General features: G+C 50.6%; 2 protein-coding genes across 2 annotated transcripts in view; both read left to right on the forward strand.

Annotated features, from left to right (window-relative positions):
• CARD10 (caspase recruitment domain family, member 10) overlaps nucleotides 1-7,127 on the forward strand; it is a gene marked incomplete at its 5' end in the record, with an annotated part of 14,263 nt that extends 7,136 nt beyond the window's left edge. Inside the window, 9 exons of the mRNA XM_009082051.1 lie at nucleotides 429-609; nucleotides 1,417-1,540; nucleotides 1,890-2,130; nucleotides 2,560-2,629; nucleotides 2,923-3,022; nucleotides 3,482-3,640; nucleotides 5,794-5,915; nucleotides 6,562-6,677; nucleotides 6,920-7,127. Coding sequence (XP_009080299.1) covers nucleotides 429-609; nucleotides 1,417-1,540; nucleotides 1,890-2,130; nucleotides 2,560-2,629; nucleotides 2,923-3,022; nucleotides 3,482-3,640; nucleotides 5,794-5,915; nucleotides 6,562-6,677; nucleotides 6,920-7,127 — 1,321 coding nt within the window. The remainder of the gene's footprint in view (nucleotides 1-428; nucleotides 610-1,416; nucleotides 1,541-1,889; nucleotides 2,131-2,559; nucleotides 2,630-2,922; nucleotides 3,023-3,481; nucleotides 3,641-5,793; nucleotides 5,916-6,561; nucleotides 6,678-6,919) is intronic.
• Nucleotides 7,128-12,667: 5,540 nt separating this feature from the next.
• MFNG (MFNG O-fucosylpeptide 3-beta-N-acetylglucosaminyltransferase) lies at nucleotides 12,668-22,519 on the forward strand. The gene is made up of 8 exons (XM_009082040.1): nucleotides 12,668-13,006; nucleotides 18,037-18,085; nucleotides 18,562-18,664; nucleotides 18,756-18,909; nucleotides 19,584-19,669; nucleotides 20,812-20,977; nucleotides 21,527-21,612; nucleotides 22,453-22,519. Exons 1-8 carry the CDS (start codon nucleotides 12,668-12,670, stop codon nucleotides 22,517-22,519), a joined length of 1,050 nt encoding a protein of 349 aa, XP_009080288.1.
• The last annotated feature ends 1,619 nt before the right edge of the window (nucleotides 22,520-24,138 follow it).

The raw sequence follows: 24,138 nt of genomic DNA on the forward strand, positions 1-24,138 counted from the left end.
CTGTGGGAGCCTGGCTTCAGTGTTGGGGCAGGTGGGATGGAAAGGGCTATGGGGGTTCATAAGCTCTCTCTGTGTGCCCTGGTGATGGGCACACTGTGAATCATAAGCTCTGTACTGCTGTTGGCTCAGTATGATAAACACTCTGTAGCTGGACACAAGGCATGGGAGACTGGTTCTTAGAAAAGGCAGCAAACTTCAGTTGCTGGACTTGGTATTTTTCCTTTGGGGCAGGTGGGATGGAAAGGGCTATGGGGGTTCATAAGCTCTCTCTGTGTGCCCTGGTGATGGGCACACTGTGAATCATAAGCTCTGTACTGCTGTTGGCTCAGTATGATAAACACTCTGTAGCTGGACACAAGGCATGGGAGACTGGTTCTTAGAAAAGGCAGCAAACTTCAGTTGCTGGACTTGGTATTTTTCCTTGCCAGGTCACTGGTGGTACAGCTCACGAGTGTGGGTCACCCCAGCAAGCCCTCATCTCAGGAGAAGAGGCTCGGAGCAGACATCTCCATCCTTGGAGGGAACAGGACAGGGATTTATGTCCAGTGGGTCAAGCCAGGCTCACGGGTCGAGGATGCAGGACTCAGGGAAGGGTGCCGGCTCATTGAGGTGAGTCTGGGAATGGGCTCACTTTGTGGGTTTGCAAGGCACCTGGGATGATGTAAGGAGTGTGGAGTGATCCCCAGTGCAAGCTGACCTCTACCCAGCTTGAAGTCCACCTCCATTTCTCGTTTCCCAAGACTGTTTCCTGCATAGACATTTACACAGCACAAACACCCATCCAGGTCCCATGGCCCTCGAGTATACCTGTGCATATAAAAATGCTGAGACCTTCTGAAACACTTTCTTGAGCTGTGGGAGGGGAGAAACAAAAAGGAGTCACACAATTAAGTTGTCAGTATGACTATGTCCCTGAAGTTGTCTGTCACCTTGTAGTATTTCAGAGCAGTTTGCATCTCACATTCTGCACATGCAAGTTGCAAAGCAATCAATTCTGGGGCAAGATTTCTTGGGCCTTTGTGACCCTCCTGAGCTATAGAGAATAATTACTCTGAACAAAGCTCCTGGAGGGAGGGAAGGGCATTTGTTTTGCCAAGAATGTCACCACTTGAAATACAGCTACACTGCTTGAATTAATATCCCACCTGTAACTGAAAAACAAACCAGGCCTCCCACTCCCACACATGTTCATGCACACACATTTCCTTTCACAGTAGCCCAGCAACCAGACTGGGTGGTGGCTGGCAGCAGGTATTTTAGAGGCAGAGGAAGGAGCCAGAAGCAGACTGAGGATGCCTTGTCCTCAGGTATAGCTTTTCCTGGGCCTGCCTCACTCTGTAACATCTCTTGTGTAACCCTGATGGGTGAGGGAGCTTGGGGGGAGCCCTTAGGTCTAACAACATCTGTCCTTGCTAGCTGAGGGTGCCGTCACTGAAGGAAGAGGTGCTTTCCCTGGAGAACTGCACACGGGAGGTTGCCTACCTGAGCCTGCTGCACTGGGATGAGCCCTCAAGTCTTGTCTTTCAGCTGGACCTGGAAGGTAGGGTGCTGGCAGCTGGGTCTGCTTTGAGCCTGAGCTCTCTGCCTTCCTTTCTAGACACTCCACCCATCCCTGGAGATAATAGTTATTCTCTCTCCTGTCCTCTTTGGTCCTAGGCCACCATGTCTGACACAGGGGTTGGCCGTAGCTCTGGTACCTTTCCCTGTATGGCGTGACTTGTGCATCCTCTGAGTTACAGGATGGAGGTACAGACCTTCTGTCTGTTTGCCTCCTCTGCATCCCCCACCCCAATCTATAGCATCACAACTGTGCTGGGAACTCGGCTGTCTTATCGGTGATTGTTGTCTCCTGTCTCTCTGCCTGTGGTGACCTATGTTGTATACTCCAGGATATCAGCCTCTGCGGGAAGCCCTGGAGGAAGGGAAGAAGCTTTCTGGAGACTCGTTCTATGTGCGCACAAATCTGTCCCTCTTGGAGCCATCAGACCCTTACGCACTGTGCGTGAAGTGTCGGGAGATCCTCCATGTGACAGACACTATGCACAAAGGGCGTCTGGAGTGGTACTGCTCCCGTGTTGATCCCTTGACCATGCGGGACCTGGACAAGGGGACAGTGCCCAACTACAGCAGGTAACCAGGGTGAGGGGGAAGACAGGGAGTACCTGCCCCATTTATATATGGTGAGCATCCCCTAGGAATCCAAAGGTAGTGCTCCCGCATTGATCCCTTGACCATGCAGGACCTGGACAAGGGGACAGTGCCCAACTACAGAGGTAACTAGGGTGAAGAGGAAGGCAGGGGGTGCCTGTCCTGTTCATGTGGTGAGCATCCCCTAGGAGTCCTAAGGGGTGCAGACTGGCCTCTCAGTGGTGTGGGATGACCAAACCTTGTATGGGGGACCAGTGCAGTAGTGGTTGGGAGCCCGTGAGAGACCATGAGTCTTGAGGGAGAGCTTTGATATGCCTATGCTTCAGCAAATCTGTGGGGCTGGTGAAGAGGATTGCAGCAGGCTATTGTCCCTGGGGCCTGTGGAGTTGCTTGAGTGCAAACTCTTTTCAGGGCTCACCAGCTTTTGAAGATCCAGGAGAAGGGCCAGATGCCTGGTCAGCAGAAAGGCCACAGAAATAACGTAAGCCAAAGATGAGAGTGATGAGAGCTCTGTGCGTGTGCATGTAACCACCCTGCCACCTTGGTAAACCAACTCATAGAGGTGACAGCTGGGTTAGCTTATAGCCCAGGTAGTGTTACTGTTCTGTGGCTACATTTCTATACCCTACCCACTTCCCAGGCTGAACCTGATGGGCAGCAAGCAGACCCCTTCCCATGCTTCATCCTTTTTGCCAAAGGATGTTCTGCAGCCAGTTCTGCATTTGTGTGAAAAAGTCAATGCTCTCAGCCTTATTGCCCTCACTTGCTCCTCAGCTAAAGAAACGAGCTTTGGACCAACTGCGCTTGGTGAAATCCAAACCGCAGAGGAGCCCTGAGCAGCCCCCTCAGCAGCTGTGGCTGGACCCCTGCTCAGGTGAGCTGTTAGCCCTGCACCTGCCCCTCAGCCTTGGAGACCCAATTGTCCCCTGTGGGCATGGAAGGGACAATGGCAGCTGGGGTGCCTCAGTCTCTCTGCCAGGATGCCTCTTATAACTCTGCTAATGGGGTTTTATGAAGCTTGTTCGTGTTTAAAGCTTGTTTACCCTGGTTTTCTGGGGCTTTCCATTGCTGCTGTTGTTCTTGGGGTCATCTTTTTGTGGAGGATAAACTGGTGTGTAACTCAAGGGAGTCCCAGGAAATGGGTGGGGATGTATCTGCCCATGAGTGAGTGTTATAACCAGGGTAGGATCTCTGCTGGGACATAAGATGGTTGGTAGGTGCCTCCATGATTCAGAATGATGGGGTGGTACAGGAAGAATGGGATGATCTGTGGGCTGATCTGGTCTCCTGTGTTCCCATCTTTGGCTTTTTCTTCTTCATTCTTGTGTTCTAGACCCAGACATGAACCTGAAGCCTTACAGCCTGGTGCGCCCTGTGGTGGTCAAGACACCCCGTCCTGTGGTGCTGTCACCAAACTGCATTGTGCCACGGCTCATCAGGAACCTGCTGGACTTGCCTACCTCTCGCCTGGACTTCCATGTGTGCCCAGCAGGTAGGCATCAATGAGTGGTTGGCACATCCAGGACTGTTTTTGAAGTCTGTGGTCAAATGATGTAAAGGAAGTGAGTCTCATGCTTCCAAAGGCTGCTTTCCCCTTTTACCTCCTGCCACTTCTTAGCCATACAGTGAGAAGCTAAGATGTTGCCCACAGAGGTCAATTCTGTGGAGGCCTTGGTCAGTCCAATTCAGGGAAGAGTTGCTTGTCTTGGAAGTTTGAGATCTGGTCTCATAGGACTCTTGGAAAGCACATGAGGTGTCTCTTCAGCGGCTAAGTGTGAGAGTCTCTGTCTTCCCACACAGTATCTGTTGACAGGTCACCTTTATGGGCTGAGTGTCTACAAGATGTTTTCTGCTTTTAACTGTGTCCTATCCCTTGGCCCACAGGGAAGCCTTCCTTCCCTTCGGGTCTCCTGAGTCATGGGGATCTTCTCTCTTCCCTTGAGTGGGTGGTGGTGACATTGCCTTGTGTGGCTCTTCCCAGAGATGAAACCCCTAGTTGATGTGGGATCTCCAGGTTGATGTCAGACCAGTTCTTCCTCTCCAGGAATGACAGGATCCATTACAGCTGTTGTCCCCTTCGGTCAGCAGTGTGAGACTGACACCACTGCAGAGGCTGCTGGGGAAAGAGCATTTCTCCTATAGGGAATGTTCACAGACAACAACTCCTGCTTTCCTGCTTCCTCCTCACATCTCCACTGCTCTGTTTTCTCAGTGTTTAGAATTTTTGCCAACTGCAGGACTGAAAAATGAGTTGGTATATTTTTTGGGGGAGTGATGATGGAAGTAGTGAAAAATCTCTGGTTTGTTGAAGAAGGATGGCTCTGAAGATTTTGGCTGCTGGGCTTCTTAGCTGAGTGACTTGGCCATATATCCTGTCCTGCTGAGCCCTCTGCAGGGTCCCTCTCACATCTATGGGGACATGCTTCAAAGCCTTTACTGCAGCTGGGAATTTACACTGAGGGCAAAATTCTCCCCTGCCAATTTTGCCTGCTGCAAGGGAAGGAAGGTGATCCAGAAGCTATGAGCCATTTGTCTCCTCTTCACTGTCTGTATTTTCTTTTGGAGAACCCTTCAGCCAACTGATCATCCACAAGAGCCTGCTGCCCCCAAAGGAAACATGACTTTGCAGGATCTGGGTCTACCTGGAAAGCACCCACCAGGCAGAGGTAGCACAGGATTCCCAGCCAGCCTGGGCCTTGGTAGAACTGGAATGTGCTCTGGACCCAGTTCCAAACATGGCTTCTGCTAAATATATTACTTTATTTCTATATTAGGGGTAAGCAGCTCCTAAAAGCCTTATGTTCCCTGCTTATGTTTCTGTGGCACTGTGGGCAGCTGCCTAGAGCAGCATGGTGGGCAGGTAAAGCCTGCTGCCTGCTTCAGCCACATGGGACTGCAAGAGCCCATCACTCCCAAGACAGATCTCTGTGTGTGTGTGTGTGTGTGTATTGTGTCAGCTTCTGTTGGGAGTTAGCAGGGGCATCTGACAGTCACTGCTTTGTCCACACCACAGCTCACTCTACTGCCAGCTCTGCCCCCAGTTTTCTGTCTCAGCATCACCTCTCTGCTGCTCCTTTGCCTGGTGCTGGCCTGGCTGCTGGGTGCTGTCCTTCTGCCTCCAGGCAGGGGAGGTGGCTTATGCTGCCACCACCAAAAGGAGGTTCAACTCATCCCCATCATCCTCCCATTCTCCCATGCTGAGGTGCAAACTCCTCTTGCTTTCCCAGCCGTGCTACTCACTGGAGCTATCTATGAGCCCATGTAGCTCTCAAACCCTGCAGAAAACCTACCTGGCAAAATAAAATGGTTATTTTTCTGCCATACTCTATTAGGGAGGGGTTAGGACAGTGTAGAAGTGGGGAAAGGAGTGGATAATGACTGTGATACGGCTTGGGCTGCTGTGGTACAACACAAGTTCTGCTCTTGCCCTGGAAGCTGTCTTCAGCTGTGATATCTTGCTTGTTTCATATGAGATTCATGCCAACGTGTAATGTTGTATAATTAGACTTGCTGTCCAGAATCCGTGAACACTGACTTGATAAGCATAAGCACAGCAAGCAAATGTGCGGGATCTGGGGTCAAAAGTATGTGCAAGAGGGAGAAGGGGCTGACATCTGTCTTTTCATATCTCCTCTTGGCTCACAGAGAAGCTGACAGGAGCGGATCCCAGTGCAACCCGTGCTCAGGAGCACCCTGTGTCTAGAACTGCCCCCCAGGACCAGAGGGAGAGCGGGCAAATCCGCATGATCCGGGAGGCGATGGAGAAGGTGCTGAGCTGTTTGGTGTGGGGAAAGAGGGCCGGTAGGAGACACCCCTTTCATATGGGAGGAGAGGAGGAGACAGCTGGATGTGGGGAGAGGGAGGGTGATGTGGTGATAGGGATGGAGCTGCCCGCTTGAGGTCTGTGTAATTTGAAGAGTGGTTTAGGTCCAGGTGCTGTGAAGTTGTGGAGCAGCAGATATGGACATTTTCCTGAGTCTATGATGAGTTCAGATAAAATAAATGTCACATGGGGATTTGTTGGGGAGGGGGTGGAACATGCCATATGCAGAAGTGACCTCTCTGATCTCACATTCATCATCTTCCCCAAAGTGGCAACAGCTCTTCTTGGGGCAGATGAAGAAATGTGATGCTGTGGGTGACAATGATGACAAAGGGAATGTGAAAATGGGCTGTGGCTGCGAAGGGTCTGGTGGGCTCTTGAGATGAGTTGGCAGTGATGGAGTGGGTGACCCTGCTCTTCAATTCTCCCCTTCCCTCTTGGCACTGTCCATAAATCTCACTTTAAATGGAATTAGTATTGGAAAAGCAATGATATTGCACGGTATAGGCTTTGATTTAATGTAACTGTCAGGGGCTGGGGTTATTTTTTTCTCCATTTAAATCAGTAAATCTATTCAATTTCCCTTCCAGAATAAACACTGCCTGCTAGAGTTGGGAGTTCAGAGCGTGAGGGATCTAATTAAAAGTGAAATATACCCCATTGTTATCCATGTCGAGGTCACTGAGAAGAACGTTAGAGGACTCAGGTAAGAAAAGACAGAGTGGCATGGATGACGGGTGTCACAGGAGGAGAGAGAAGCCCTTGTCTCTCTTCAGAGGGAGAACAAGGACTGGGTGAGAACACTTGATGTGTTTGCTAGAGTTGGCTGCTGTGATGGGAATAAGGGCAGAAGAATTGGCTTTCTGTACATATGAGGGAGTTCCTGGGTGCTTTTTCCACCCTGTCTTTCTATATCCAGGGTAACACCTGTCCCTATGTTTTCTCCAGGAGCTTGCTGGGGAAGGTGGGCCAGAGGGACTCGGAAGTGCTGAAGCTGTGCCGTGCTGTGGAGCAGGCTCTCCACACTCTGCCCTGCTCCTGGACCCGTGTGGAGCCCCATGCCTGGACCCGTGCTGAGGAGCTGCCCAAAGTGGTTCGGGGATGCATCTTTCAGGAGCAAACCCGCCCGCTGTGGATTGAGGAGGGCGACAACTGAGATGGGGGTAGCAGTGCGGGCACTACCAGCTACTGTTCCCAAGAGCTGTTCTTGGAGGTCCCTGCCTCCCCAAGCCCCTCCAGGTAGTGTGTTCTTCCTCCCTGAGGGGATGCTGGCAGCAAAGGCCCCCAGGGTAGCCTTTCTGGTACCCTTGAGGCCATGAAGAGTTGGGGAGTACCATGTACTGCCTCCCTGTCTGAGCTTTCTCTCTTTTACTGGAGAGACATCTTCTACCAGTGTGGTGGAAACCACCCTCATGGGGTGTTCCTCATCAGCTTGGGCTGCCCTTGTCTCTGGTACATAGTCAGATTAACAGATATGGAATGCAGGGCAACTGTGTGGGATCAGGCTGTGTGGAAGAATCTGTCACATACATTTGAAGCCCATCTCCCCTGCCCTGCAGCACTGTGTGCTCCGGGTCCCCTCTTCCTTTGTCTACCTCACCTCTGGCCATGGCTTATATGCCTACGCCCCAGCACGGCTGGAGTGACACTAAGATTGCAACAAACCCTTGTTTTATAGGAGCTGTACTCTTTATTGCTTGTAAATTATTAATGGAGCCTTTTATTGGCAAACTACGTGTAAAGGAGAATTAAATACCATTCATAATGGGAATGGCTGGCAGACTATGGGTTCGTGTGTTACTGGGAAGGTTCAGGTTATGCATAATGGGATATTTTTCTCCTCCCTTAGGTGAGACCCAACTGCCCAGCCCTCCAGGGGAAGGAGGGAGCATGCTTCTGCTGCTGTAGGGCAGCAAGAGGTATGGAGAGAGGGCAGGCTAAGTGTCCCACAGAACAAGTCCTCTCTCTTTTCTACTTACCCTCTGTTTTTCAGTCCTTTGCCTCTCTCTGGCTCTGATGTTGGCCAAGTTACTTTAGGAATACTAGTCAGGGAAAAGCTCACTTGAGGTGTCTGGCTGAGGTCCCTAGAGCTTCCCATCCCTCCATGCCCTGGTTAGCATGCAGTGATGAGCCAGCTACCTCATCCTCCTGGGTGACAACAGGGAGACTGAGCCCAGCCACGCTGCCAACAAAAGGGGGGGGCAGTGCCTCTGCAAGTTGGGGTTCTCACCATGACATGGGGTCAAGAGTGTATTCAGACTCTGGCAGAGGGGAGATGGAGGGTTTGGGTAGCTGCAGCAGTGCTCAGCTATGCTAGCATAGTCCTGACTTCTGACTAATTGCCACTATCAGCCCTGCTATGGGAAAAGGCTGCCAGGATACCCGTGCCACGGAGAGGTGGTGGTTGTGATGATAGATGGTCTTTCCTGAGGCATGCAAGAGGAAAATGGAGTCCGTGGCTCTGGGAGGCTTTGTGGAGCATGAGGCCAGGCAGAGGGTTGAGCCCACTGATTCTGGGGTCACTGAGAGAATATGGGCAACCAGCAGCAGAGTCAAGACCTCTCCGTGTCCTCGTTGCCCCTGTGATTTGGGCCCTGCTAGTCCCATACACTTTTGAAGCTCTGAGCAAAGATTAACTTGCTGATCTTCACTAGTCCCCTGTGGGGTGTTATTTCAGGCTCTAAACCAGTTGTCCGTGTCTTTTATGAGGACGAGAGTGAGGGGGGAGGAAAGAAAATGAAGATTTTAACTTGCAGTCACTAAAATGTAGAGCAGAGTCCTAGCTCTGCCCTGGAGCGATGCAACTCCTCTCTCAGGGAAGGGGGAGCTGGTGTACACATGGCTCCAGATGAAAGCTCCCAAGTGATACCCACTCCAGGGGATGCAGCCTGAGCATCCCAGCACAGCAAGACCCCTGGGAGGGTGCTTGCCCTGCAGGCAAACAAAGTGGCACTCTTGTTGAGTTGATGAGAAGACAAGTCCCAAAGCAAGCTCCCAAGCCACCCTGCCATGGATTTGGAGATTAGAAATTGTATCTTTGCAGGTAAAAAAAGTAGCGCTTGAGTATCCAGGCAAAACTCTGTAAGGCGCTCTTGATTTAGGGCTTGAAAATTCCTCCTGTCTCTGCTGCCACTGGGAGCCGGCCCCAGCCCTATGGCCTAGGCTAAGGGTAGTTCAAATCAAGCCTCCTCATTTAGTGTAGGGAGGCTGTGCTCCCAGCTTAGCGTTTGCTGCTCCCCACCAAAGAAATATATCCCCTAGCACCTCCCTGGGCCATCAGTGTTTTCAGCCGGATAGTAAGGGAGGAAAAACAAGGAAAAAAGGAGGCAGGTTGGCATTGCCCACCTAGCCGAGCAGCAGGCGGCACTGCCTCACTTGCTCCCAGGCTTCTTCCAGGCTCTCTTTATCCAGCTTGTCTCCCCTGAGGCTTTCAAAATCCAGTATTAACTTGTTCTGGACACGGGTGAGAAGCAGGGCAGAGGGCTCCAAGGCAAGCATAAATGACCCCCTGCTGCCCTGTACACTGCAGCCCACCTTCTTTGTACCTCTGGGGGAGTGGCTGTCTGCTTGGAGGAATGAGTCATGGGTTAGGTAACAGGCAGAATGCAATTGGCAGCCCTGGGCAGCAATTACCAGCTGTAATAGCCTTGTGCAAACCCCTGTAACAAGTCGCTGAGAGTAATATTTCTCCCTCCAGGGAGGAGATTGACATGGTGGCATGTACATCGCCCTGGGAAGTCACCAGCCTTGTTCACGTTGGGACCATGCCCCAGCAGAGCTTCCTGGCAGCATGCTTTGCACGAGGTAGCTTGGAATCATATTTGTAATGTCTTTTGGGAACATCACTAAGGATCCTCTGCCTGTGTTCCACCTTTCCCTCCCAGATGATCTCCTAGGCCAGGGCTGGGAGGTACTGCAGGATGCCTGGGAGCCATGGAAGCTGCCTTTACAACTGCCTGGGGCTGCTGACATGTGGCTGAAGCACTCAGGGAGGTTAATTTCTGGTTCAGGAGTGGTGGCTAGCCATGAGAGCAATCCCAGTATTGAGCACAGAGGCAGCGGATCAGTCATAGCAGGTTCACATCCCTGCAGTAATGTAAGGCCTGAAGGTGAATAACTCCCCCCTTGCCCCAGATCAGTGTAAGAAAACATCACTATGCAAAGAGGTCTAAAAATAAAACCTGCAGGGACCCTCCAAAGGGATATGGGAGATGCTCTGGAGATGTTCTTGCTTCAGGGGAAGGCTAGGAGTCTTGGAGAATCAGAGAAATACAGGGTAGGAGGGAGGAGAAGTGGATTTCTTCCTTACAAAAGAAAAAGGTTGTAGCCAGGGACAGGGTTGGGGTGAAAATGTGTGCCTGAGACCTGGGGGAACAGAACACACAGTTTTATCACTGCAGAGAGGTTTTCCCTGTCTGCCTGGAAAGTGTCTTATTCTGGACCCATGGTGGGAGTGTGGAAGAGAGGGACCCTGATCCCTGCCGTGCTCCTCTTTTCTAAGGTCCTGTGATCTGACATGTGGACAGTGAGGGGCCCTTTTCCATATGGAGCCATTCTGCACCCCCCCACTCCCTCATTTCCCCTGGGCCTCCATCCTATTACTTTTTATTTTTATTTTTTTGGCATGCTGAGATTGGATGCCCACAGCTTGCAGCTCCCTGAGGAGGCGCTCTGATTTTGGCAGCTTATGTAGAGCACTACTATCCTGCTGTTCCCACGCTCACTGCACAGGGCAGCTGTGCTAGGGATGTGGATGTCATCCTCTTCTTGGGCTGATGGTATCCCTGTATCCTCTTGGCTGCTCTGTAAAGTAGCCCACAGGTAGTATGAAAGGGACCTGCGTGGTCATCTACCCCATAGCCAACTGAACCAGCAATGCCATGCAGCAATCTGTGGTTCTGACCCCAAAATTTCCCCTCTACAGTGATCTTTGTCTGGGAGGGGTTCTCACACCTTTTGAGGGTCTCTGATATCGCTATCCCTTGCTGACAGCCAGAGGGCTAAGGGTGAAGGCGGCACAGTGGAGACGCACAACCATGCCCAGTGGTGTGGGATGGTGTTTGTGAAGGAGCTGGAGGTGCCATTTAGCTGCTGTGCTTGTGGGTGCCTGGGGTTCTACAGAGAGAAGACACCACACTTCCTTGCCAAGGGGAGAGGAAAAGGAAGCTTCATCTTGTACAGCACAAGAGCCACAAAGGGCAAGTTGCTGAGCTCAGCCCTGTTGCAGGGGGCAGGGACTGGGATGAGGTATGAACTCAGTGGTGATGCTGAGCCCCATCCCTGGAAGTGTTCAAGGCCAAGCTTCATGGGGCTCTGAGTAACCTGGTCTAGTGGAAGGTGTCCCTGCCCATGGCAAGGCCGTTGGAACTAGGTGATCTGAAGGTCCCTTCCAACCCAAATCATTTTATGATTCTACAGTTGAAAAGGAGGTGGCAGGCTCTCCCTCACACTTTCTGTTGCTGGTGTACCTGCTTATGTGAATGCCACTGGTTCTGCAGCCACCTGAGCAGCAGAATGTCCTTGGGTATCCTGGTAGGAATGTGAGATGGGTCCAAGGGTGGGGGTTGTGTGACTGGAGACAGAGGGAAAGGCACCTTCAAGAGCAGAGAGGGTCTGGGTCATGGTTTGGGGAGATGGGTGGCAGAAGTGGGGGGTCGCACCCCAGCTTGAGACTCTGAGGCATGTGTGTGGGGAGCAGCAGGGAACACACAGTCCTGCTTTGGGGAGGTAACCCAGGATTAAAGGGCAGGGGCAGGAATTCAGACCTGTACCCACAGGAAAAGTTTGGGGCTGAGGTAATTCCTGGGGGAAAATCCTGCTTCCCAAGAACAATATAGGACACTGCATCTTAACTTCACCAGAGCCCACATTACTGCCACCATCCTCTCCTCTCTCAAGAGCATGGCTGAGCAGGGCTGGACTGTCACAGACAAGCAACAGGTTTGTCCTCCCACGTCTGCTGTTCGGTGGTGTCCCAGACTGGCGATGTCCCAGACTGGTGAGCCAAGCCCCTGTCAGACGCAGAGCTCACCACTCTCCATCCTTCCCCCTCCATGCTCTGGCGCTCCGCCCCATGCCCGGAGGCGGGACCGGGGCTGGTAGGGAGCAAGAGCTGCGGGAGAAAGCAGGTGGAGAGGCAGCCCTGCCGCTCGCTGGACGCCTGTCCCGGTCCCTGCAGTGCTGCATCTGCCGCTCGCCGCCGCCCAAGCGCCTGGCTCGGATGTGCAGCTGTTGTCTTCTGAGGATCTGATGCCTTCGGTCCACACGTCCTACCAATGGCTGTGATCAACTTTGCCACCCCCTCGACACTTACCCTGGGACCCTCAGCCTCTCTGCCAGGAGTGAGGATGCTCACTTTCCTCCTGGCAGGCTGTGCTAGCCACGTGCCAGTCACCTTGGAGTATTTTCCCATTATGTGTCCCTGCCTTGCTGGGTCATCGAGCCCTCGTAGTCTGTGAAAAGTCACCCTGCTTCACTGGTATCCTCCAGGTCTGCTGTCTCTCTGGATTCCTGGTCTTCATCCCCCTTATTCCTTGGCCACATCCTTTTCAGACATTGCTCTTGGCTGATCCCACCCCATTGGAGACTTCGAGAAGAGTGGACGACTTTCACGTGGAGGTACAGGCAGAGTTTGTCCTTGTTCAATAGTATACTGGTTGTTGTTCCCATTGCCGTACTGGGAACCATTTGGGAGCCATGGGCCGTCGACTCATCCGTGGTCTCTCTGGAGCTGCAGTCTTCCTTGCCAGTGTGGCTCTCCTCTCCATGCGGCACCGTGGGGCTCAGGAAACAGCTCGGTACCCTGGGCTCAGGGAGGGGATGTTGGTGAAGCCAGAGCAGTGGAATAAAGTGAGCCCAGAGGGAGGTGGTGGCATGGGGCAGAAGGACCTCAAAGTCCATCCTCCGGAGGGATACAGGACTGGGGGAAGCCTGACACTTGGGGACATTTTCATAGCTGTGAAGACAACCAAGAGATTTCACCAGAGCAGGATGGAGCTGCTCCTGGACACGTGGATATCCCAGGCCAGTGAGCAGGTGAGCATATGGATCGTACTAGAGAGAAGGTATTTGGTAATGGGACAGCGGGGTAAAAGCCAAAGGAAGGAGAGGATGGGTACTATAGTCCCACTCAGTACTTTGTTCCCTTTTGTCTAATTCTCATATCTCTTCACGTTGAACGGGGGATGCTACCCAGCAAAATGGTTCACCAGTAGCTGCTTCATGGGAGAGGCTGGCAGAGAGGCCACATCAGGCTGAATGCACAGACTGTCCTGGGTCTGTATGAAATGGTTGTCTTCTACCTGCTAATGCCATGAGTTTGCTAGGTTTGGAGCTGAGTGGCTCTCCTGGCCTCCACCAGGATGTGCCTGAGAAAGTGCAGTGGGCATCAGAACAAGGCAGGAGGACCTGGAGGACCTTGTGGAATCCAGGAGAGGTATTAGCAGCCCTGTTCACCCCCCAGCGCATCAGCACAATCCATGCTTTGCTTTCTTGGGCAGATGCTCTCACGTGCATGATCTTGAGGTGATGTGGGTGTATACTTGATTTTACAGGTTTTTTTTAAATATTTTTTTAAACTGGTCTGATGTTTCCACCCTTTGCTAAAACAGAGTTTGGAGAGTTTCCTTCCTGTTAGAGGAACTGATCTGGGGCACCACATTGGTGGTGCTGTGCAGATTGTCTCACTGGTAGGCAGGAGTACTCCCCAGAGCCTGGGTGCTTTTCTTCCTCCCTCGCAGAACTGCTCTTCAAGAAAGAAGAAATCCTGTGGCTGCCCTGAAGGGTTTTTTTTTTTTGCCTCTGCCTATGTGTGATGAGTGCCTAGAAGGCAAGTTCAGGCCTCAGCAAGGAAGGGGGACGGGGGTGGAGGTACCGGGTAGGAGAGTGCTTGAAGCAATGCAGGGTTTTCTGGGTAAGGGTGGTTTTCCACTTCATGGTGCTGCAACTGTCTGGTCTGCTGCGGTCGTCACAGGAAGCCATGTCCTATTTTAAGCATTCTTCCTCTCCTGTCTATGTGTCCCTCTCAGCATCTGAGATGCCCTGCTTCCTCCTCCAGATGCACTTCTCCTCTCCATCTGACCTCAGCCCAGCAGCCCTTTGGAGAAACTGAACCCAACCACGTGGCTGCACTGGCACTGAGATATTGTGTCTGGGTTTTTAAGGTGCATTTCACCTTTCCTTCCTCATGTCTTTGACAAACATACCAAGGCCATACCTTGGTGACAGGAGCTAGATTTCAGCTCCCTAGATTCATCTGCCCCTCTCTTTTTGCCATGCAAGCGATGTCCAAATCTGGGAACAGGTGCTGAATTTTCCATACTGCTGCCAACCTGTGGGAAAGCTTCACAGACTGAGCAGGAAAATAGGAAGGAAGGGTAGAGTGGAAACATCACTCATTTTTAAGCAGTGTTTTTTCATCGTTATCAATTTTTGTTGCAAGCTCAGCGTTTCCCCACCCACCCACCAATTTTCCATGTTTTCCTTCTGCTTTTTTAGCACCTAATAGCTTTGAGGGAAGGGAAGTGGGGGCAGGGAGGGAGGTAAAGACTAGTACATGAAAGTCAAAACCATATTTTAAAAAAATATATTCCTGCTTGAGGGTTTTGTTTTGATGTTTAGGGGAAAGGGTTAGTTTTGAAAATATGACAAGATAGAAAACCTCTCTTAGCAAAAAAAAGGGGAAAAAAAGGAGAGCTCAATTTGCAAAGGACATTTAATTGTTGTGGGAACCAGGTTAGTGCACCAGACCCCCTATTATTGAGTCCTTGTGGAGAGGTGTAGGCTTTAGGAGCCAGTCTTATAGAGATCCAGGTCTCAGAAGTCCTGGTGTGCAGGGGCTGCCTTGTCCTAGGGCTCACCCAGCATCTTGCTCTCTCACTTACCCTTACTCAAGACTGGAGACCAATGCAGTGAGTCCTTCTCCACCACTGGCCAGCAGGGAATCTTTAGCAGCTGGCCATGCCGTTGATGCCAAGCCTGACTTCAGAGCTGATTGCCTGCATGGTGTTCTCCCGGAGGAAACAACCCAGACCTCATGGATCAGGCTTTGGTGACTGCAACAGGAGGCAGGAAGAGCTGTGATTTTTATGGCTAGGATAGACTGTATGGGAGCCAAATTAAAAGTTCTCTATGTTGGACTCTGTTGGGGTAGACAATAAGAGAGACGTTTTCCTTGAAACTGCATTGTTTAAACAGAAGATAGGCAGTTGGTGAGAGATGGGGAAGTGTGAGGTGGTCACTCTTTGCGGGACCATTTTTCTCTTGAGAACTGATCCACAACAAACTTGCCACTGGAGATTGATGTGAAAGTTTTTTCAGCGTAAGGCTTTTCCTCAGCAAAAGTTTCATCTAAAGGGAAGCGTTGGTTTTGATGGTTGTTTAGGCTGGACAAAATCTTGGAGTGACTTACATTCTTGGCCTCAGTAATTCTGATGGAGATAAGTCTAGCTTTCTGGTGTGAAACGGCATTTTGTTTGGTAACAAACTGATTCTAGCACCCTCTGTCCTTTCAGAAGCCTAGATGTCTAACCAATTGAAATGAAACCCTTGAACAACCCATCCTGAACTGGCTTTCATTCACACTTTCAGTGTTGCAAACACAGTAGATTTTTAATCTATTCTTTGGGCAGGCCACAATGACCCTGCTGAGGTGTTTGCATTTTGGTGGAAGTTTCTTCACGGAGAAGGGGTACCCTGGGTGCTTGAGAGATGAACATGGCCCTGGATTGTGAGGTTCCACACCTTTATTCACTTTTTCTAGTTTTCCCTTGCTAGGCTACTTTCCTGTTTTGGGGTGAGGAGGCCTCAAAGTCTAGTGTTTATCCACTGCATGGGCTCTTATGTTCACAGAGATCTGCCACGCAAAGCTATTTGACACAGTGGCTCCATATCATTGCTTGTACTGCTGTCCAGCAGACATCCATTCCCACCTGGACATCTCCACTCCAGAATGGAGAGATACTTTCTGTGCTTCATCTCTCCTGGGGTCCAGATTGGCTGCCCCACTATAGCATTGACAGCCATCCTGGCTCAGTCTCAATGCACTGAGAAAGCACAATGGGAGATCCTCCATGGCCCCATGGTCTGGTGGAGAACAGGAGGGTGGATACGAGAGGGATACTGCTCCTATTCACCCCATTTGCTTACAAGGACACAAGTGACACCAGGTGTTCCTCTCCTCACACCTCCCCAGCAAGGGGAATAGGTCTGGTGTGGCCAGAGAGACCTTCTAAATCTCTTCCAAACTCCACTAGTATGGACAACAGCAGTGGTGCCTGTCTCCTTGTGAATGATGTGTAACTGGATCAAATGCTCTCCAGGCCCGTTTTCAGCCAGGGCCCTTTAGTCTCCCATCCCAGCCATCCATGTGTGTTTGCTGAGGGACAGGTGGTGGTGGTCACTCAGATGCTGCTTTTCCAGGCTGCCCAGTCTCAGGGGTGTCAGGGATGGATGGATGAGGATGCAGGCAGCTGCCTGTGCTACTTTGATGTTCTTTAGCATTTCTAGAGTACTGTAGCCAGGTGTGCCATGGAGATCAGTATAGAAGAGCCAGAAAAATCAGTTCAGTCCCCACACTCATAGCTCCCTTTTCCCAGTTATTTTGGACAGTCTGGTGTTGACCTCGGTGACAGTGTACCTTCATCCTTGAGTTCCCACAGAAACTTGTTGGGTGTCTGTGAAAAAAACATTTCCCACCTTGCATCAAGAAAAAAAAGTGGGAACTTCAGAATATTTTCAGAAGCAGAAAATTTGGGAAAAGATGCAGATTGCTATTTTATGTTAATCAGATGTGATGTTTGTTAGACACGTGATTTCTAGTTGGTTTTGTATCTGTAAGCAAGTCATTTCCAGCAACAATATGTCGTGCTTTTGTTCTGAAAATGTCAGAAATTTTCAACAGTTTCAGATTTCTTTTTCTCAAGATGAAATATTTGTCATCGTGGAAATTTCTAACTCTGACAGGCTGGTGAGGGAAATCCCATGCCACTGACAATCCATGCCTTGCCTGAAGGTTGTGATGTGGTCCCCTGACCCAGAGCGACTCCTTTATGTGAGATTTAGCTAATTGCTTCTTGATCCATGATCATTTTGAAAGTGGTTTTAACTAAGAGACTTTACTGGTGGGGTGGGGTAGGAATGTGTGCATGGTCCACTACTGCAGCTCAGCTGTGGAAAGGTAATTCACCAAGCTGCTGTAGAATGTACCTCTGAGATTATGAAACCATCCTGCTGTCTTTGCTCGAGCCAAATGATCTCTGAGGATCCATCATTGCCTTCTTTTTGTGTACAGAACATTCTCTTGCTACGTCCTCTTGATGGGGACATATCTAGCAAATCCTGAGTGGGTGTGGGGAGTCGCAGAGACTCTTGTCTCCTTGCCAGAGCTTTTGGGAGCAATGATGGCTCCTGGAGCTGCTGTCTGCCTGCCTTGTTCCCTTTGTCCCTGCCCAGGTGCTGTGTTTAACCAGCCTGTGGGCAGCTGGTGGGGAGACTGTTTACGGCTCGCGACTCCTTTTTGATTTCATGACAGCTCATTTTCTGCCTGAGGAAAGCTTTTCTCCACCAGCCCTGATCCTCGCCTGGCCCTGAAGAGGGGGAGATGTGCCACATAATGGCAGCGAGGGGGATTAGAGAGGCCTGGAGGTGGAGAAAAAGGAGGAGGAGGAGGGGGCGGGAAGTGCCAGGGGGCTGTGCACACTTAACACACAAACAGATGTTCTCCTTTTAACCCGAGCAGCATTTCACCACAATGCTTTCATTTTTCTACCACTGACACCTAAGCCAGGGCTCCCTCACCCCCTCACTCAGTGTCACGGATCCCCTGTTCCCAAGGCAGTGGGACGGGGGTGGAAATGAAGCCACACAAGTGCTGATAATTGTGCCATGTAGAAAGGTGGAGCATAGCCATCTTTCTGTTCAACTGCTGCCTGGGAGGGAGGCATGACACCAGAGGATGGAGTGGAATAACCATGTTGAGTGTGTCCAGCTGTGGGAGAAAGGAGTGGGCAGCCAGGACAAGCACCAACTCCATTCCTGAGTATAACCTATTTTCCTCATTTCTCCAGACCTATGTCTTCACTGATGAAGAAGATGATGCCTTGAAAAAGAGAATGGGTAATGACCTGTCCTGTAACACCACCTTTCCACCCACCTTCAGCCTCTGAACTGCCATGGCCTTGAAAGGGGTTCTGACATGAAGGCTGGCTCTCCTACACCAGCACTGCCCATTGGTGTAGTTGGCTTAGCCCAAGGCATGCAGCCAACTGGAGGCAGGGTGCTGTCTGCCTGAAAGCATCCATGAGTGGAAGCAGCCCATGACAGAGCCCCTCAGCCCCTGCATCATGGCTGTCAGTGTGTGGGATAGAAGTGGGTGGATGGCAGGAGTCCCAGTCTTGGTCAAGATGCTTGTCCAGGTTTCATCTCCTGGTAGGGGGAAGGATGGAGCCCATATCACCATGGGCTTGAATGCCTGTTGGGCAGCTATGAGGAGGATGGCTGTGAGCAAACCCCTTCCTTCCTGCCCAGAGACTCCTCCTTATGATCGCGCAAAGTAGGCTGACCCTGAGCCACAACTTTCCCTCTTCTGGCAGGTGCCCATGTGATCTTCACCAACTGCTCTGCTGAGCACAGCCACCTGGCCCTCTCCTGCAAGATGGCTGCTGAGTTTGACGCCTTCATGGTCAGTGGCCAGAGGTGAGGCAGGGCTGTTGTGGGGGGGACCCTGAGAGCAAGGGGCACCTTTCTTACCAGAAATCTCTTGTGTCTTCCTTCCCACCTCATCCAGCTGGTTTTGCCATTTGGATGATGACAACTACCTGAACCCTCGGGCCCTCCTGAAGCTCTTGTCCTCCTACTCTGAGACGTGGGATGTATACGTGGGGAAACCGAGTCTGAACCGACCCATCTGGGCCTCTGAAATACTTCCAAACAACCAGACGGTACAGCCTGTGTTGGTGGTGTGGGGGCCAATGGGTTGTTTTGATACTCTGGCTCATTAACTGTAGAAATACTGCAAGGACAGTTAGATCCCAAGAGCTACGGGCAACAGCTGAAAACACGCCAGTCATAGAATCATATAATCATGGAATCATCAAGGTTGGAGGAGACCTCTAAGATCATCGAGCCCAACCATTAACCTGTCATTGCTGTAACCTCTAAACCCTAAACCATATCCTCCAGTGCCAGGTCCAGATGCCTCTTAAACACTTCCAGGGATGGTGACTCCACCACCTCCCTGGGCAATCTATTCCAGTGGCTGAACACCCTGACAGTGAAAAAAAGTTTCCTAACATCTAATCTGAATCTCAGTCTGAACATGGTTGTAGGTATTGACTCAATCTGATCAACGTAGGGAGCTGCCTTTGGGTATGTAATTGCCAGGAGATAAGCCTGTCTCAGGCAGCCCACGTGCTTGGCCATTCCAAGAATGAGGAGCTCAAAATCTATGCTGTACTGTTGACAAGTGCTTCTTCTGGGCAGCAGTCAGGGGTCTGGGGTGACAATAGGGCTGTGTTTGTCCTGGCATCAAAGCTGGCTTTCCAGCATTCCCATCTCTGGGAGTATGGTATCATCTGAGCCTCTGCCATTGATTTTCTTTGCTGTTTCTCTCCAGAAATCTGTGCGCTTCTGGTTTGCCACAGGAGGGGCTGGGTTCTGCATCAGCCGCAAGCTGGCAAGCAAGATGGTGCCATGGGCCAGGTGAGCTGCTGCAGCTGGTGAGCATGAGAGCCTTTGGGGATGATCAACATGACTGCCCATTAATTCCTGGCAGTCTCAGATCTGGATTTGTGCACGTGGTGTTTGCAAAGATGCAGAGTTCCACATGCTATGCATCTGCAAGCATGTAGGACTGGAGGAAGGATGTAGTGGGAGGGTCTGCCAGCTGGTTGAAAACAAGCAAGAGCAGGCACATCAGCAGACATTGATCATAGGATAACACACTCCTCTCTCCCCATCTCCTTTAAGCTCTTGGTTGCTCCTCACCCTCCTTCCCATCCCATCATCTGCCCACTGTCATTTACTCAGCCTACAACAAGATGATGTATTCCATGATGCCCTAGGTTATATCATGGACTGTATGCACATACACTGGTAGGCATTGGCTGTGCCAGCCTTAACCAGATCTGAGCATACCCAGAAAGACAGATCTGATCCACACCAGGTGGCTGGTGGCCATGCTAAGTGTTTTGTGGTAGACTCAGATAGGAGGATGATCTGTGACCTAGGGTAAAATGAAAGTGGCATGGATAGATAATGCCTAACCTAGCATAAAGTCTGTCACTACTGTTTTAAAAAGCTTAAACCACGTTTGAACTAGCTGAGGGTTATAGTAGACGGAGCTTCATGCTACCTAACTGCTTCCGCTTACAGAAGCCTTAAAACTGGGTTTAGCCTGTCATCAAAGGGTGGTCAAGCATGTGGTGTTGCATTACAGTGGAGCCATAGATGGCTTATTCAAGCTGCAAAACTGTCCTGTTTCTTCTTCCTCCTGGCCATGTTTCTCTGTTTGTCCCCACTGTTTCTCTTTGGTGGTTTGTCTGACCCCTCAGGGCTCAGTGCAGCTCACCAAACAGGTGGAAAAGTGACTCAGCAAAGTCTCTCAGCTCTCTGCATCCGCTCACTGAGGAGCTGGATATATATGAGGGACAGCACCTAACAATTCATGGGACAGCATGGCTGGGAGTGGTCAAAGAACAAACACAGTCCCAAATCTTTGCATGTGGAACTTGGGGATTTCTTGCCTAGTTCCAGGATTTACTCTGGTTTCCAGTATCATGCAAGTGGATGCCTATATCTGCCCTTACCCTTTTCCTGACCCATGCAGCCTTTCTCTCTTCCAGTGGCAGGAACTTCCTGAGCACTTCAGAGCTCATCCGCCTGCCGGATGACTGCACTGTGGGTTACATCATTGAGTGCAAAGTTGGGGGGCAGCTGCTGCCCAGTGCACTCTTCCACTCCCACCTGGAGAACCTACAGCTCATCCCCACCTCTCGGCTCACTCAGCAGGTGAGGAGGGGAAATGGAGCAAGAGGGAGTGTGTGAGGAAGAAGAAGTGGAGGGGAACTTACAGGCACATCGCTCCATTGATGGCACTGATGTGTATTGAATCAATCATCTGCTCTTTTGGGGAGGCTTTCCTGGCAAATGCTTCTTTGAAATAAGAAGCAGATGCTGCCTGCTGCACGGTTGCCAGTCACAGTGCTCTAGGATCAGTGGTGAGGAGCATGTGTATGGGGAGTGATGGGAGCATTAAGAGCATCTCTAGGAAGAATGTGGCACAAGGACAAGCAGAAATGATCATTGATTGGTAAAGGGACTTTGACATGGCACCACATCTGCTTTGTGTGGGGAGATAACAAGGGGGTGTAAGAGGCTCAGAGAGACTAAGGACTGGCAGAGTGGACCATCATGGGTGGGAAGTGAGGAGAGATGGAGAAGGCAGAGACCAAACCACCAGAGAAAGAACCAGAAAGGGAGGTTCTGTCATGCAAAGCAAGTTCCTTGCTCCTGAACTGACCTCATCCTCCCTGATTCTTTCTCACCACCACTTTGTAGGTCACCCTCAGCTACGGTGTCTTTGAGAACAAACTCAATGTTATTGAGCTCAGCGGCCCCTTCTCGCCCCAAGAGGATCCCTCAAGGTACGGAGTGTGAGTGCTGTGGGTGTTGCTGTGGTGTGAGCCCTCAGACAATAGGCTGGGAGGGGTAGGCAGCCAAATGGGGGGCAGGAGGTATGGACTGAGGGGTACAGTCACATGGCTTATTGGGTGTGAGGGGAACACCAGCGTAAAGCTGTGTGTAGATGCTTACAAACTTTGCAAACCTTTTTGGATGTTTGGGAAGAAAAGGAGTATTCAAAACATTTTATTTGGACAATACCTGAGCCAAAAGTATTGCCATTTATTTCACCTTTTGAGGCTGAACAAGCTAACCTTTTACCTCAGGGACAGGAACAGAAATGTTCTTTTAAATTCAGGAAAGGAAATTCTGCTTGCTTTTTCATTTTATGCTTTGCTGAGAAAACTGAAGGGAGAAAAGAAAAGGGTTCACTTCAAGCTGACTGCAAATAAAAGTGTTCTTTGATTTACCTTCTTCTCTTTGCGTGAACAAACCTAAACTTGTTATTTGCAGAGCATGGGTAGGAAGCTCCTGGCTGAAGATAGCAGGGGTGGGAAGCAGCTAGTGATGAAAAGAGCATCAACAGAACCATGTAGCAAGGTCTGGTGCAGTGCCCATCTCCCTGCTGATCAGGGTGAGCCACGGGCTTGGGCTCCTTGAGCTCGAGCTGGATTCAGGTATCAGAGGGAGGCTTGGCTGCTTAGCTTTGCTGAGAAAAGGCGTCTTGAGGTGAACAACCAGTCCTGAGTTCTGTCATGCAGGTTGGGTGCCTGATGTGGAATGGGACACAGAGAGAGGTCTTCCATTTTCCAGCTGTGTGCTGGTTTAAAACTGTCACTGTCACTTTGCTTTCTCCCCTGCAGGTTTCGATCACTCCACTGCCATCTCTATCCCAACACCTCCTGGTGCCTGCAGGCTGTTGGCTGGTGATGCCTGAGCCTCAGCTACAGTGGATCCTGGTGACACCTATTTACCTTGTCCATGTAGTGAGTGGGACGCTAAAGAAGCTTGGTGGTCCCAATTTTGCCTTTCCTATGGTAGTCTTGGGGCTCTGTGATGGCTTTTTTGGTTCTCACTCAATACTGATGACATAAGAAAAGAGACAAGATCTATGCCAAAGATGGATAAAATGGGCTGGACACGTGGATGAACTTCTGATCTGTGCTGAGACACCTGCAAGGCATGGGAGCAGATCAAGGATCGGATAGTGACTGTTGGGTATCTGGGTAGAGATGAGGGCTTGCTGCTGCTGCTCTGTGCTGTGGCTGCATCTTGCTGTACTAGAAGGGCTCTAGGTGTGTGTAAGAAGTGCCCAGCTGAGGATGGCTGATAGCATGTCATGTCTCCAGACTCTCTGAGCAGCATCTCTTCCTCCATATCTGCCTGTGCTTTCCCTCCTGCCCATACTTCCCAGCCACAGACCTGCTGAGTCTCTGCTTAGTCAAGGTCTACAGAAAAGGAAAATGTGATCGTTTCTGTGCTGAATGAATCCTGGAAAAGCATAGTCCTTGCTCAGCAGAGGGGAGATGAGAAGGAGGTATGAAGACTCAGGATTTCCACACTCTGCTGGGACAAAGGAGAAGGTGTGGGGTAAGGGAGCCAGGAGGAGACTGGCTGAGATGAGGATGGTTTCTGCATTGAACATTGAAGGCTTGATCTTGTATGATGCTGCATTATTCCTCTCTTTTTACCTTCTTGATGTGGGGTCAGGATAATCTCTTGCTCTAATTACCAACCTGTCATCTGAGATTAGACTCCAAGTCCTATCTGTGAGAGGAGACATAAAGGATTAGAACTGGCTGAAAGAGAAGGAGAAAGGAAGAGATGGAGAAGGAGTACTCAGGAGCGGATTAGAGGTTACAGCTTTATAATATTTCCTGTGCCCCGACCAAAAGAAATTAAGTCATGAAGGAACGGAAACAGCAAGGCAAAGAGCTTTATATGTCTGCCTTTCTTTCCTCCAGATGCTAATAGCAGTTTTCTGCCTCCCTGCTGTCCCTTCTGAGCACAACAGGGGGAAGGAGTGGACCCAAATAGGTTACAAGATTTTTGGCATGTTTGTGGAGAGTTCCTGTCTCAATATAGAGCCTGGAGTGAAAGCTGAGCAGTGCTGCTTGCTGGGGAGTGAACTTTGGCATCATTTTGTCCTTGTATGCATGGTTAAATGGCTGGGGGAGAGTGTTGCAGGGAAAGCTGGAAGGCAAAGAGGCTGTTTTAAATGGCAGGTGGTGCCACAAACAGGTATTTCTCTTCAAAGAGCATTTCAAAACAGACTGCTGGGATCTGTGAAAGATCCTGTAATCTCCAGATGAAAGGACAAATGCCCTTTCTCCAAGTAGCTGCTCAGCTTTGATGCTGCTGATGTGACTAAGCCTGCTGCTGGTGGGCTGGAAGAGCCAAAGGCGACTGTCACTGTGGCTTTACTGTTTTGAAAACTGGCCACTCTGTCACCTCCTTCCACCCCCCCAAGCACCAGCATCTTCTACACAGCACACATGAGGTTTAAAGGAAAGGCGTCAGAAAGACCTTCCACCTCTGCAAAGAGGCAT

This window comes from Acanthisitta chloris, unplaced genomic scaffold (genome assembly GCF_000695815.1).
Source record: "Acanthisitta chloris isolate BGI_N310 unplaced genomic scaffold, ASM69581v1 scaffold18980, whole genome shotgun sequence".
NCBI lineage: Eukaryota > Metazoa > Chordata > Aves > Passeriformes > Acanthisittidae > Acanthisitta > Acanthisitta chloris.